Source organism: Jatropha curcas, chromosome 6 (assembly GCF_041381405.1).
Source record: "Jatropha curcas cultivar XTBG-Jc1 chromosome 6, XTBG_Jcur_1.0, whole genome shotgun sequence".
Lineage (NCBI taxonomy): Eukaryota > Viridiplantae > Streptophyta > Magnoliopsida > Malpighiales > Euphorbiaceae > Jatropha > Jatropha curcas.
Window position 1 is genome coordinate 4,151,896 of NC_143156.1, and position 13,645 is coordinate 4,165,540.

The 13,645-nt window shown below is 33.7% G+C and overlaps 1 protein-coding gene across 3 annotated transcripts; it reads right to left on the minus strand.

Moving 5' to 3' along the window:
* Positions 1-3,807: 3,807 nt before the first annotated feature.
* On the minus strand, positions 3,808-11,729 carry LOC105631626 (uncharacterized). 3 transcript variants are annotated; one of them, XR_005178475.2, is made up of 5 exons: positions 11,358-11,729; positions 10,923-10,997; positions 10,652-10,730; positions 4,913-4,958; positions 3,808-4,366 (listed from the first exon to the last, which is right to left on the minus strand). XR_005178475.2 is itself a non-coding variant. In XM_037640047.2 (3 exons), exons 1-3 carry the CDS (start codon positions 11,360-11,362, stop codon positions 3,998-4,000), a joined length of 420 nt encoding a protein of 139 aa, XP_037495975.1. In that variant the 5' UTR covers positions 11,363-11,618; the 3' UTR covers positions 3,808-3,997. The 3 variants fall into 3 exon arrangements, 1 of the variants encoding a protein (XP_037495975.1); XR_005178474.2 differs by lacking the exon at positions 10,923-10,997 and having other exon boundaries at positions 11,358-11,585; XM_037640047.2 differs by lacking the exons at positions 10,652-10,730; positions 10,923-10,997 and having other exon boundaries at positions 11,358-11,618.
* Between the last annotated feature and the right edge of the window lie 1,916 nt (positions 11,730-13,645).

Sequence of the window (13,645 nt, forward strand, 5' to 3'; positions counted from 1 at the left end):
TTATTATGTAGTATTTCTATTAATCTTATAGATTTTTTACTAAATAGCCAAATGGATAAAATTTTATAGTGTTTTACTTTGATTTATTTTTTTATTTTTATTTTTTTTAATTTAATAATTCATTAATAATAAATATAAATTATGTACATCATGATATTGAGCACTTCAATTTATAAAATTGCATTTATTTTAATATTTTAATTTATAAAATTATTATATTGAATGCTGAAGTTATACAATTAGATTGATTGAACAGTTAAAAATGTGAAAATTATTAATTTAAAAATTATACCAACAACACACCAAATCAAAATTTTTATTTATTGAAAAAAAAATGATTAAATATTTTATTGTAAATATGCATAAATATGCAAAATTCGTAATTTTAGAGTAATAATAGATCACTTTAGAATTTAGAGTGCATAAAATCTTTTGCAGAAAGTATATAAGTGAATTTATGTATTTGAACCATCATAAAATTACATAAATTGATACCAACTCTATATTTTCTTTTTCGATGTGAATATATATATATATATATATATATATATATATATATATATATATATATATATATATATATATATATATATATCATGATGTTGTAACGTAATTAGAATTTTATTAGTACATTTTAAATCTTGTACAAAATGCGGACCGTATATATTACCAGGTTATATATATATTTAATACTAAACTATGTCTTAGAGTCTGTTCAGCAATATTAACTATTGTAATAGTTATTAGCTGTTCTAATATTTTTAGCTGTTTTAGTAGCTTTTAAGTGTTAGATGTTAGTTGTTAACTAGTTATATAGTGGTTTAAGGCAAAAATGTTTGATAAAAATAAATATCTAATTAGCTGTTAAAATTAAAATGATAGAAAAGGACATTAGAATGTTGATTTCAAATTTTAAATTATGGCCCTAAAACTGAAATGGACTAATTGATAAAAAAATATGAGATACTTGTTTTTTTTCTAAATTATTATCATATTTTTTTATTTCAATTTTTTTCTATAACAAAAGATTATTTTTTATAAAATCAAAATGAAAGACAGAGAAAATTTTTTTAATGTTTTTTAATTTTAACAACATGCCCTTATCCTTGTTTCAAGACAATAGAAATAAAATAATTAAATAACATATATTCCTTTGAGATTTGAAAAACAAAAATTAAATAAATAACAAAGAGTACCAAATTCAAATGAGTGTTTTTGCAAATAGAATTGTTAGCCTTAAAAATAGGGAAAAACAAAACAAATGAATAAGAGTGTTAAAAAATAAAATTTAAAACACTAATGTTACGGGATTTAACGTTTGATAAAACCTTTTCTGTCCTTTTAACAGTTGTTACAAATATTAAGTTACCGAATAATCTAATTGATAGATATAGTGTTTTAATTGTAGTGAAAACACTAAATGCTTTTTAAAATGCGGAAGAGGCTCTTGTAAAATACCGATCAATTTCATTTAACCAATTTGGATCTTATGGACATAAAATAGATTATTATAAGCCCAAACAAAATACATAGCAATAAAATAGATTATTATATGCCAAAACAAAACGACATGGCCAATTTAATCAATAAATGCACACAAATTCGTTCCATTATCTGTCGTTGGAGCATGGCCAATTTATTCATCGCAACTTTGTCGTTTTTTATGAAGCAAAGCAGCAAACGCTTTCGTTTAATAACACATCATAAGGATGTAAATAAACAACTCGTCGTTCATTTTCGCGGTTCTTGGATTTTTTTTTTTTTTTTTGTCTTATTTTGTCCAGATTGGAGACTCTAATTTTAGCAAATATAGGAAGGAGAGATAGTTGGTGGGAATATTGGTGGTTCCAGGGGTGGCGCAGCCATTTGCGGTGGTCCTATGGGCACCAAGAAAGGCTTCGGGGACGAATATGTTGGGCTTGGTGGCAATATTGGTGGTTCAAGGGGAGCAGCAGCTGCTTGTGGTGGTGGCACCAACAAAGGCTCCGGAGCAGGAGATGTTGAGGTTGGTGGCAATATTGGTACCAGAAAAGGTTGTGGAGGTGATGACGCTTCTGGTGGAGGTGGTAGCGCTTCCGGTGGAGGTGGCAATGCTTCTGTTGGAGGTGGTGACGCTTCTGGCTTTGGTGGTGAGGCTTCTGGTTGAGGTGGAGACGCTTCCTGTTGCGGTGGCGGCGAAGTCGGGAATCGTTGCCAAGGAGGCAGTTTAGGCTTAGGCAAAGGCAGCAGAACGTTAACTTTTTTCGTTAGTGACGATTTCTTGGCAGTTTGTGGTGACATATAGCGAGTAGCTACTACAAAATTATCAGTAGCACTAAAAATTGAAGAAGAAAAAAGAAAAATTATGATAAATTGATAAAGGGTATTTGCCATTTTTAGAGGTCAACGAGCTAAATGGCTAGTGAATGGTTTTGTGAACTGTTCAGTCAAAACCAGAACTCAGAACTGACCTTAAAGCAGGCAAGAAGGGCTTTTAAATAGAACGACAGCTTTTGAGATTTCGGTATTTGGTTGCTTTAAATGCATGGACATGTGGCTGGTAGATTTGTTTTTGTCTTTTTATCATTTTATGATAAATCGTTGGAGTTAATAGTGTCAAAACGTTGTTGTGAAATAGTTCTGGTGTGTTTGGTGGCAGGAATTGAAAATTTGAGATCAAATACATATTAAGAACACACATGTAAAAAAATTATTTTAATTTTGTATCAATTTGATAATGCTCAGCAAAACTAACTGTTTTAGTCGATGTTAGCTAGTGTTTCATCAAATGTTAAAAGGAAATATGTTTTAATTATTCGCTTCTCAAACTATAAATACTGAACATGTAAATAATAGAGTAGTGTTTTGACTAAGTCAAAATCTTAAAAACTATATGAAAGACTCGTTGTAGAATAAGACATATGTTCAATAAGCTGTTATAAAATAGAATAATATAATTAAATCTTTTTTCAATATAAAAAATTGTAAATGTTTTTCTGGTGAAAACCATATAATGTAATGGACTTTTTTTTTTGGACAAATATTATATTAAAATATAATATAATATATCATTTGTGATATTAAGAATATAATAATAATGTAAGGAAATATGATTGCTTAAAGTTTAGAAGAGTATATTCTGCAACTATTTTTTGCTGCTCATTAGAATGAGAATAAATGATGTGTGTACTTTTGTTCTTACAAACTTCACATGGTCAGCGTTTAAGACAAACTTGGATCGTTGCCCTACTGACTCTCTGAGACCATTGTTTCTCCAATCACTGAAGAAGAAAATCCACAGCCATTGAAGTAGTACCTGAATTAGATGAATTTGTTCCTAAAAGAGTTCACCATATTTTGCTTCTATTATTTTCGTGTTAGATGATACAATGTTTCTCCAGACTATACAATGTTGTAAGGAATTTAAATCATAAGCAAACAATGTGGCAAATTTGAATAACTTTATCAGGATCAAAACAACAATAACAACTAAGTCTTAGTCCCCATCAGTTATATGAATCATTTGTTTCCAATATTTGCTTTGATCAATATCAGGATCAGGACATTAATTCTAATTGTCTTCTCCAAAATTATGTGTATGAATGTACATACTCCCACTAACAAGGAAATGACGGAAATGATCAAACAGTAGAAAGAATTTAATAAGAATATTTATGGCTGAAATAAGTTTTCCTAGCGTAGTGCAACAGGTCAGTGACACATCGTTACAGTAGCTAGTTAGGAGAAGAAATGATGACATCAAGCAAAGAAAAATCATCTTTCAAAATGTGAAAATGGTTTTAACAAACTAACCTTGCCACTGAAAAATTGTGCAATGGGAATGTCAGATCCTTCATTGAAAACTCTCTTTGTTTAATTGAAGATTGTGATTGAATCTTGTTCTGAAAGTTTGGAAGCAAAATTATATTTGGACAGTCAACTACATCAATTTTTTCCAAGGATGGGCATGCTATAGCATCACTTCCTGAATAAAAACTTATCCAGCTGGGCAAAGGCTCTAGATTGATATAGTATTGATTTTATCCAACAGAGCATGCTCTTCTTCTTTTATGACGATTTCTTCAATCAAACTACACCTGTTCATAGATGGAAGTTGCACAAGGCCCAAAGACATTGACAGAGAAACTACATTGGTCAAGGAATTACAATCATGAATTTTCAATAATATCAGGTTTTTAAATCCCATAACTCCCTGAGGATTATCAATCCATACATGCTTCAACCTCGGAAGTTTTATCAAATGCAATTCATTGAACTGTAATGCCATCACAACATGCCCTTCATCAGCATTCAGCCCTTCCACATCAAATAGTTCTTTTGGTGCTTCACAACTTTCCACGATATACACTTTGAAGGAGTTCAAGAGCTGCAGGAAATTCAGTGACAGTGATATGGAACAAAGAAAAATGAAAACTCAAAGAGCCTCAAAAAATATATTGTGAAACCTATTCCTAAGAATGTTGAAAATTTTATGTTAAAGAGAGATTAGATCCTATCATGAATAAATATGATTACTTGATTAAATGTCAGTCCTACTTTCAAAATTAACAGACAAGTCTCAGACAATAGCTGAATTGAATGCCTATTCTAAGTCTAGAATACTATGGTCCTTTCCTTTAAATTTACAGAACATATTGGAAATCGAGGTTTTACGTTACTGGTGCTCATAATAGAAAAGACAGCATAAAAACTTAATTAACTAGGAATCATGAGGTCGGAACACAAAAATGTTCTATGCTTAAATCTGTTCATGGTTCAATATTTTTTCACTGATATAGGTAAAATTCTCAACAATATGAAAACCGCCTCCATTAGCAAATGCTGTTATATGATATTTTTCCAAAAACGTTAACATAAATAGGTTAAGAGAAACAGAAAAACACAAATCAATAAAATATAAAGGTGAAGATACCTTGATCTGGAACACTCTCATACTCAGCACAATAGTGTCACTCATTCTGCAAGAGAATACAAATAGCATCATCACAAAAGTATACTTTAATATTGATATCGATGACATCAATAAGAATACAAGCAAAATTATCTTAATTTCCCTCTGATTCTCCTTCCTTTTATTAGGCTTTTTATTGCTGATTTTTAAATTTAATATTATTTTCAGTCTTACAGGATAAGGAAGTCATGGCAAAAATGAGAGACACTATTAAAGCCAGTATATCGTAAAAATCTATATTATGCATCTAAGATGAACCATTATAAACAAAATTTGTTTTAACCATTATTTTCCAGTTCCTGCTAAGCTATGGTATGAAACTCTATTCATCCCTGTTATTTTAGCATTCTTTTGCTGATTATATATTTGTTTTGACATTACTCTCTTCTCAGAGTAGAAAAGTATCAGCACATGTATCTTTGACCAGCCACAGATTTGGTGTAGAGATACTGATTTTCTATTCCTTGATTTTGGTTTCTGTTACAGATTTTCTGCTTGTTTAAATTCAATAAATCTCCTCTGTTTTAGGAGATTTTAGTTGTTATTCTTGTGTATAAATTCAATTCAGTTTCTCAATAAAATAATCAAGTCATTCCTGAATTTCCCTTTGTTTATATGGTATCAGAGCTGTATTAGCTCTAGCGAGTAACATTCTCTGAATATCCAACCCAATCTCATCAAATGGCCTCCAACGTAAATGTCATTAATGCTGATTCCAATAACAACAATACTAATGTTGTTCAATTCAATCCAGTATCTCAATTACCAATTAAACTTATTGGCAGCCACAATTTTGCCACTTGGAAAGCCCAAATATCCATGCTCATGCATGGACACAACCTGTTTGGCCATCTAGATGGAACCTCCCCAGCTCCCTCACCTACTCTTACCCAAGATAATCAGCAAATTGCAAACCCCAACTACAGTATTTGGTTCCGACAAGACCAATTGATCCAGAATGCAATCATGGCATCTGTCGATTCAACAATTGCTCCAACTGTTGCTGCTGCCTCAACCGCCAAACTTGCATGGAGCTCTCTTCACACAGCGTATGCAAATAAGTCCCAAACACGAATTTTCAGTCTAAGAGACCAGCTTGCTCGTCTTACAAAGGACTCCCGACCTGTGACAGATTATCTTCATCAAGCTAGATCTCTTTGTGATGAACTTGCAACAGCAGGAAAGCCAGTCTCTGATGATGAATTAATTGTGAAAATTCTCAGTGGTCTTGGACCAGAATTCCGTGAGATTTCTGCTGCAATTCGAGCAAGAGATTCTGTTATCTCCTACGAAGAATTATATGAGAAGCTGCTTGATCACGAATTATTTCTTCAACATGAGGAATCAAAGAAGGTGTCGCCTCCAATCACAGCTGCAATTGCCACCCGCAATAGATTCAACAATTTCAACAATCGCAATAATCGTCGATTCAATAACAACACAAACTCTCAGTTGGGCCTCAATAATCGTTCCAATTCTTCTACTCAAGGGCGTTCAATGAACAACAATCCAGTACGTTGTCGATTCAATAACAACACAAACTCTCAGTTGGGCCTCAATAATCGTTCCAATTCTTCTACTCAAGGGCGTTCAATGAACAACAATCCAGTACGTTGTCAATTGTGCAATAAACTTGGTCATACGGCGAATGTCTGTAGATCTCAATCTCACAACCATCTAGAAGCCAAGGCCAATTATGTCTCTGCTAAGCAAGCTACTGCTAGTCCGTGGATTCTTGACTCAGGTGCCTCTCACCATGTTACTGTTGAACCTCACAGTCTAGAAGAATATACTGGTTCAGAAGGAATAACAATGGGCAATGGTAAAACTATTCCGATCACTCACATTGGTTCTAGAAAATTAATTGCATCAGATAATGCTTTTAACTTGCATAACACCTTATGTGCACCTGATATTAAACAAAATCTTGTTTCTGTTTCAAAGTTTAATCAAGATAACCTCACCTCCATTGAATTCTTTCCTTTTGATTTTTGTGTGAAGGACTTGAAAACGAGGACTCCGCTGGTTTACGGTCGGAATAGAGACGGACTTTATGAATGGCCCAACTGCACCAAGTCCATCAAACCCATCGTTAATTCTACCATCACAACAATTCCTCTCCATACATGGCACAACCGTCTTGGCCATCCCCACCTTCAAATTTTCAGATTTATTGTAAATAAATTTGCTTTACCAGTTTCATCAAGAGACAAGTTCACTTTTTGTAACTCATGTTCCTCCAATAAAGTGCACCGTTTTCCCTTCCAACAGTTATCCCTATCCAGTAATGCTCCTCTTCAAACTTTATTCAGTGATTTGTGGGGACCCTCCCCAGTTCTTTCCATTGACAAAAAAAGATACTATTGTATTTTTGTTGACCAATACACCAAATACACCTGGTTGTACACACTTAAAAATAAAAGTGATGTTCAAGAAATATTCAAAAAATTTCATCCATTAGTGGAACGATATTTTAAAACTAAAATTGTTTCACTTTACACTGATGGTGGAGGAGAATATAAAAGCTTAGATTCATATCTTAGCTCCCATGGCATAGAACACTTAATCTCACCTCCCCATACCCCACAAAGAGTGGCTTTAGCTGAACGCCGTCACCGGCACATTGTTGAAACTGCCAAGACCCTTTTACATACTGCCTCATTACCATCATCTTTTTGGTCATTTGCTTGTCATCACGCTACCTATCTCATCAACCGACTACCCACACCAAACCTGAAAAATCAATCACCATTTGAGAAATTATTTGGTGTTCCCCCCAACTATAATTCCCTACGCACTTTTGGATGTCTATGTTACCCTTGGCTTAAGCCTTATACTTTAAATAAACTTCAGCCCCGGTCCACCCCCTGTGTCTACTTAGGTTTTTCTCAAACTCATTATGCTCATCAATGTTTTGACCCAACTAACTCTAAAGTTTATATCTCCCGAGATGTGAAATTTCTTGAAAATAATTTTCCCTCTCAAACTATTTTCTCTCATCTCAACCCCCATTTTCCTTCTATCACATGGGAAATTTGTGATAACCCACTCTCCGATTTACTAGCCAGCCCAAACCCACCTTCACCAATTGATCCTAATTCAATATTGCCTTTACCCTCACCTATTACTGTTAGGGAAACACACACCAATACAGCACCGTCCGTCTCCTCCGGTCATTCTCCTACGGATTCCACGGTTTCAGGTACTTCTTTATCTCTCCCTTCCACTTCCCAAAATACTTCTCTCATTACATATCATCGTGGCCACACACATCATCCTCTTGCTACCACCCTTTTACCACCCATCTCTTCCTCACCTTCTCATCCTCCATCCAGCAGTAATCCCACAACACACCAAACTCCCTCCCCCTCCCTACCACCACCACCACCACCCCCACCTAACCGCCCCACCACCAGATCCCAGAATAACATATTTCGCCCTCGTAAACCGTTTGACTATCTTGCTCACCTTTCCCCTGCCATCACTCCCCATACATTTAAACAAGCCCAAAAATACCCAGAATGGAAACAGGCAATGCAAGCAGAATTTGATGCATTAATTCGGAATCAAACGTGGGCACTTGTTCCCAAGGCTTCTAACCAGAATATTGTTCAGTGTAAATGGATTTACAGGATAAAAAGGAAAGCAGATGGTTCATTTGATAGATGCAAGGCTCGCCTCGTAGCCAAAGGATTTACTCAACGTCCCGGCATTGACTATCACTGCACTTATAGCCCTGTTGTCAAACCAACCACGGTCCGTATTGTTCTTTCTCTTGCTGTGCATCATAATTGGGTTCTGAATCAGCTTGATGTCAATAATGCATTTCTCCAAGGGACACTTGAAGAAGAGGTTTTTATGTCTCAACCTCCTGGATTTGAAGATTCTACTCATCCATCTCATGTTTGCCGCTTGAGGAAGGCTATCTATGGACTTAAACAGGCACCTCGTGCCTGGTACAATGAGTTTACATCACATCTGCTACAAATGGGTTTTGTTAAATCCAAATCTGATCCATCTCTTTTTATTTACCAAACATCGCGAGGCATCATTTATCTCTTGGTGTATGTGGACGATATAATTCTTACTGGCAGTGACACTTTGATCGTCAAACAGATCACTTCATCTCTAGCAGCCCGTTTTTCTCTCAAAGATCTTGGTCCCTTGAATTACTTCCTTGGCATTGAGGTTCATCGTAATGGATCTGGATTAATTCTCTCACAAGCTAAGTACATTTCTGAACTTCTCCATGATCTCAATATGCATGAGTGCAAGGGTGTCCAAACTCCGATGAGCTCTACTCAAAGTTTGCAGTTGAATGATGGCAGTCCCTCTCATAATGCCACTGAGTATCGACATGTAATGGGAACGTTACAGTACTTGTCGTTTACTCGACCCGATGTTGCCTTCTCTGTAAACCGGTTATCTCAATTCATGCACTCCCCCTCTGAATCTCACTGGAAAGCTGTCAAACGTCTTCTCCGGTATCTCAAACAAACTGCTCATTATGGTCTTCGTCTCACTAGTTGCAGCAACTTTACCCTCACTGTGTATTCTGATGCTGATTGGGCCGGCAACATTACTGATCGAAGTTCTACGACAGGATATCTTCTTTATCTTGGTCTTAATCCCATCAGCTGGTCTTCAAAAAAACAGAGAACCATTGCTCGTTCATCTACGGAAGCTGAATATCGAGCCGTTGCCACCGCTCTTGATGAAACAACTTGGGTTAAAAACCTACTCAAAGAACTCGGTGTATCTCTGTCTCTCCCACCTACCATTTACTGTGACAATCTAGGAGTTACCTACTTATGTCACAATCCTGTCCTTCATAGTAAAATGAAACATGTAGCTGTAGATTTTCATTATGTCAGACAAAAAATTCAAGATCAACAGCTTCTGGTCAGTCATATTCCTAGTCCAGATCAATTAGCTGATACACTCACAAAGCCCCTTGCAAAAGAACTCTTCAATCGTCACTTATCCAAGCTAGGTGTTGTTCCACACCATCTAGCTTGAAGGGGGTATATCAGCACATGTATCTTTGACCAGCCACAGATTTGGTGTAGAGATACTGATTTTCTATTCCTTGATTTTGGTTTCTGTTACAGATTTTCTGCTTGTTTAAATTCAATAAATCTCCTCTGTTTTAGGAGATTTTAGTTGTTATTCTTGTGTATAAATTCAATTCAGTTTCTCAATAAAATAATCAAGTCATTCCTGAATTTCCCTTTGTTTATAAAAAGCATGACAAAAATGATATGCACCACCAAAACTTAAAAGTAAAATTTAAAGATCTTTTGGAGTTTGGAAGGCCAAAGCTCTCCTCATTCCCCTTAACTTTGCAGTTACATTGAACACTTCAAATTATAAATTGCACTTATTGAATACATCAATAAACAAAATTATACTTATCAAACACTTATAGACTCATTAAAGAATATGAAAATTATTGTCTATTAATTTGTATTAAAAGATGCATAAAGTATTGCACTTATTGAACATATATCTAGTAATTGAAAATTTTGTAAAATTATATCTGCTAAGTACAATATAATGAAAGATATCAAGTGCAATGAATATAAGTATTGCAAATTCTTTTCTTCTAAAAAATAATGATAATGTATCTGGGTTAAAACTTTTCTACAGAAATAAAGGAACTGAAGTGGAATTGGAATGAAAAGAACAGGGAGACTTTACCATAATTAAAAAAAATTATCCGTGTTTCGCAGAACTTTCTGCTTCTGTAGTCTGTATTATATCTGATTTCTCTCACTACCTGCAGAAGATCCGGACCACACAGTTCTTATAATGTCTATTTGCTTAGAAGTTTGTTTGAAAGTGCGGCAAATAGGAGGCAAGAAAGAGACGGGAAAGAAAACAACAGAAAAGAAAAAAGAGAAAAAACTACGCTTCATTTAGGGAAGTAAAGGGAAAATAAGGGAAAGGAAATAAAATTGAAGTTGCTTACTTCATTTGGGTGTTCAAAGTGGGAAGAAATATAGAGGAGATTTCAGAATTGCCTTCCAATGGCATCAAACATTTCCTTCCAGTAAAATACATGAAGAGAAATTAAAAAAGAGTAAAGCTTCAATTTACTAACAAATCCTTTCTAAAAATAAAGATCCTCCTTTTTTTTTTTTTTATTTAAATTTTCCTTCTTTTCCTCATTTAATTTGTTTTCCTTTCCCTTGGCATCTTAGTTACCCAGAAAAAGTAAGAAGGATACTGACAAATTAATATGAAATGCAAATACAATTGAAGTTGAATTACAATTTGAATTTGAATTAAAATGCCATTTCAGCTCTTTGCCTCCATCAATTCGCAACACGACAGTTTTATTAGAATTGAGATTATGAGGAACAAAAAGGTTCGAGATTTCAGAGAAATTAAGAGCACTAATTACCTCATCTAAGCGTCCCAATTTTCTTCATTCTCATTCGCCATTGTTGAACCTCAGAAGCTTTGGAAGAACAGGGAGAAAGAAAGTTTTTAATGTCCTGTGGTGGGTTTATCAAAGTGTACGAGTAAAAGAAGCAGCAGACACCAAAGACAGAAGACTAGACGGCAGTCTCGAAGGATGTCGTTTGTATATGGATAGGGAAAAAAAATTAAAATGTTAAACTAAAAAATAAAACTTTATTCTAATTGACACTACAAATATATGTATTCAATTAAAAGGGATAATATTTTATTAAAAGATGTTTTTATATATTCCTTCTTACTAAAAACATATAATTATATCAATTCATTTTAGTACATTTAAGAAGCATTAATCTTTTTTTTTTTCAATTTTAGCTTTATCTCTAATATCCCAAAAAAAAAAAGAATAATTTAGTTAAATATGACTTTTTTTTTTTTCTAGAATTGATAGTGTTAAATGATTTTTTTTTTTGGGTAGAGCCTAAACATAAATTATTAAGTTAAAATAATATGTATACAACTAAAAGCAACATCGTTGATATTATAATGTAAATAAAGATTGAGATTCGGAGAATTGTGTATAAGCGGGAGGTACACATCGAAAGAGTCGAAGTCTATTACCACCCAATCTACAATAAAATTAACCTCTTTATAAATATCTGCGCTAAAATTAAATTGTCTGATGATTTTTTTAGTCTATATATAATTATAAACTTGAAACTGAATGGTATATGATAATCAAATTGGCCGTATTACATTCATGGACCTTTATTACATATTAAACTAAAGCAAACCATACAAATTTTCCTCATACAGCATCTTTTTAATTATAGGTAACACTCTCTTATATAACCTAGCTAGTATGCTAGGAATAAGATTTTGTATTTAATTTTACAATAAGGTGAAATTTCAATAATAAAAAAAATTAACGAGAAGGTGGACTTGAAAATGAAAATGGGGGGAACGATGGTATTCTTCCAACCACATAAGGAGGCAACCTAACAACTGGTGGAACAGGAAAAGTGTTTCCAGTGCGAGGCAGTGGAGGAAGATCTAAACGTGGGATATAGCTAAAAAGTGGCTCCTGCAGAATGCGGCGAGCTGCCATTGAAACTCCGATGCCTGAAAATGACAATGCGATAATCAGTATAGCTAAAATGAAGAAACGGGAAGAAGCCATGTTAGTAAAAACTTAGATGACTGAGAGGTTTTGGTGAGGGGACAAGCAAATTGCATGAAGTTTTTATAGACATGGAGATGGTATGCGTAAATGCATTAGTTGTTCAGCCTCTGAGGTTGGTGTGTTGGGTTAGCTCAATTGAGGCTAACAGCCTAATAATCACCATTTTTGAGACTAGAGAGTAGTATATGAAATTGCAAATCAAACAGTTGGAGTACAAAGTACAAATCTTATCTTGTAGAAGAAAAGACTTGGTCGAGTATATGTGTCAACTCCGTCGAGTTAGGTACTGTCACGACTCAAGAGAATAAATAAGGGGTGAACGTTAGTCGAACCAAAAATAAGAACTGAATTGAAATATTTTAGTATTTTAGTTTTCCTTCGCTATGTTCGATGGAATTAATTGTTTTAACAATTATTAACTATTAATTATCTAGTTATAGTGTTTCACCAAACGTTAAAGAGAGCAATATTTTATAATCTGCTCTTCAAACTATAAACAAGAGTATAGATTATAGTATAATATGTAATACTATAAATAGTAAAAACAATGTTTAAACTTAGAAAAAACATCGAAATTACATGAAAAATTGTTGCCAAACATAGTTTTATATAAAACTGAATCAAACCAGAAAATCTGAATCACAAGTTTTACTCTGAAAGAATAGATTTATCTAGAAAATTAAAATGAAATTTTGGTTTTTCAATTCAAACAAAATTTTGTAAAGTTTCTTTACAAAAAAATGATTATTTGAAACATCAACAATTGCAGCAAATTGTTAGTTGGGGGACTCAATTATAGAGTTTACTGCCGAAAAGTGTGGTGGCATTACTCTTATTTTATTCCAGTAGTGTCAATTGTTGTTGTGGGACAGTTAGTAGTTATTTGTCAAATATGAGCCACTTTTAATTTATTGGATTTTAATTATTGATGTTCAATCGTATACCAAACTATTGGACTTCAGATCGTTAAATAGTTAGTGAAATACTGTACGTCAATACTTCATTTCTAACGATCTAGTTGAAATTTAAACCAAAAAAAAAAAAATCATGGATGTCCGGCTTTTTTCAAAAAAAAAAAAATAAAATTT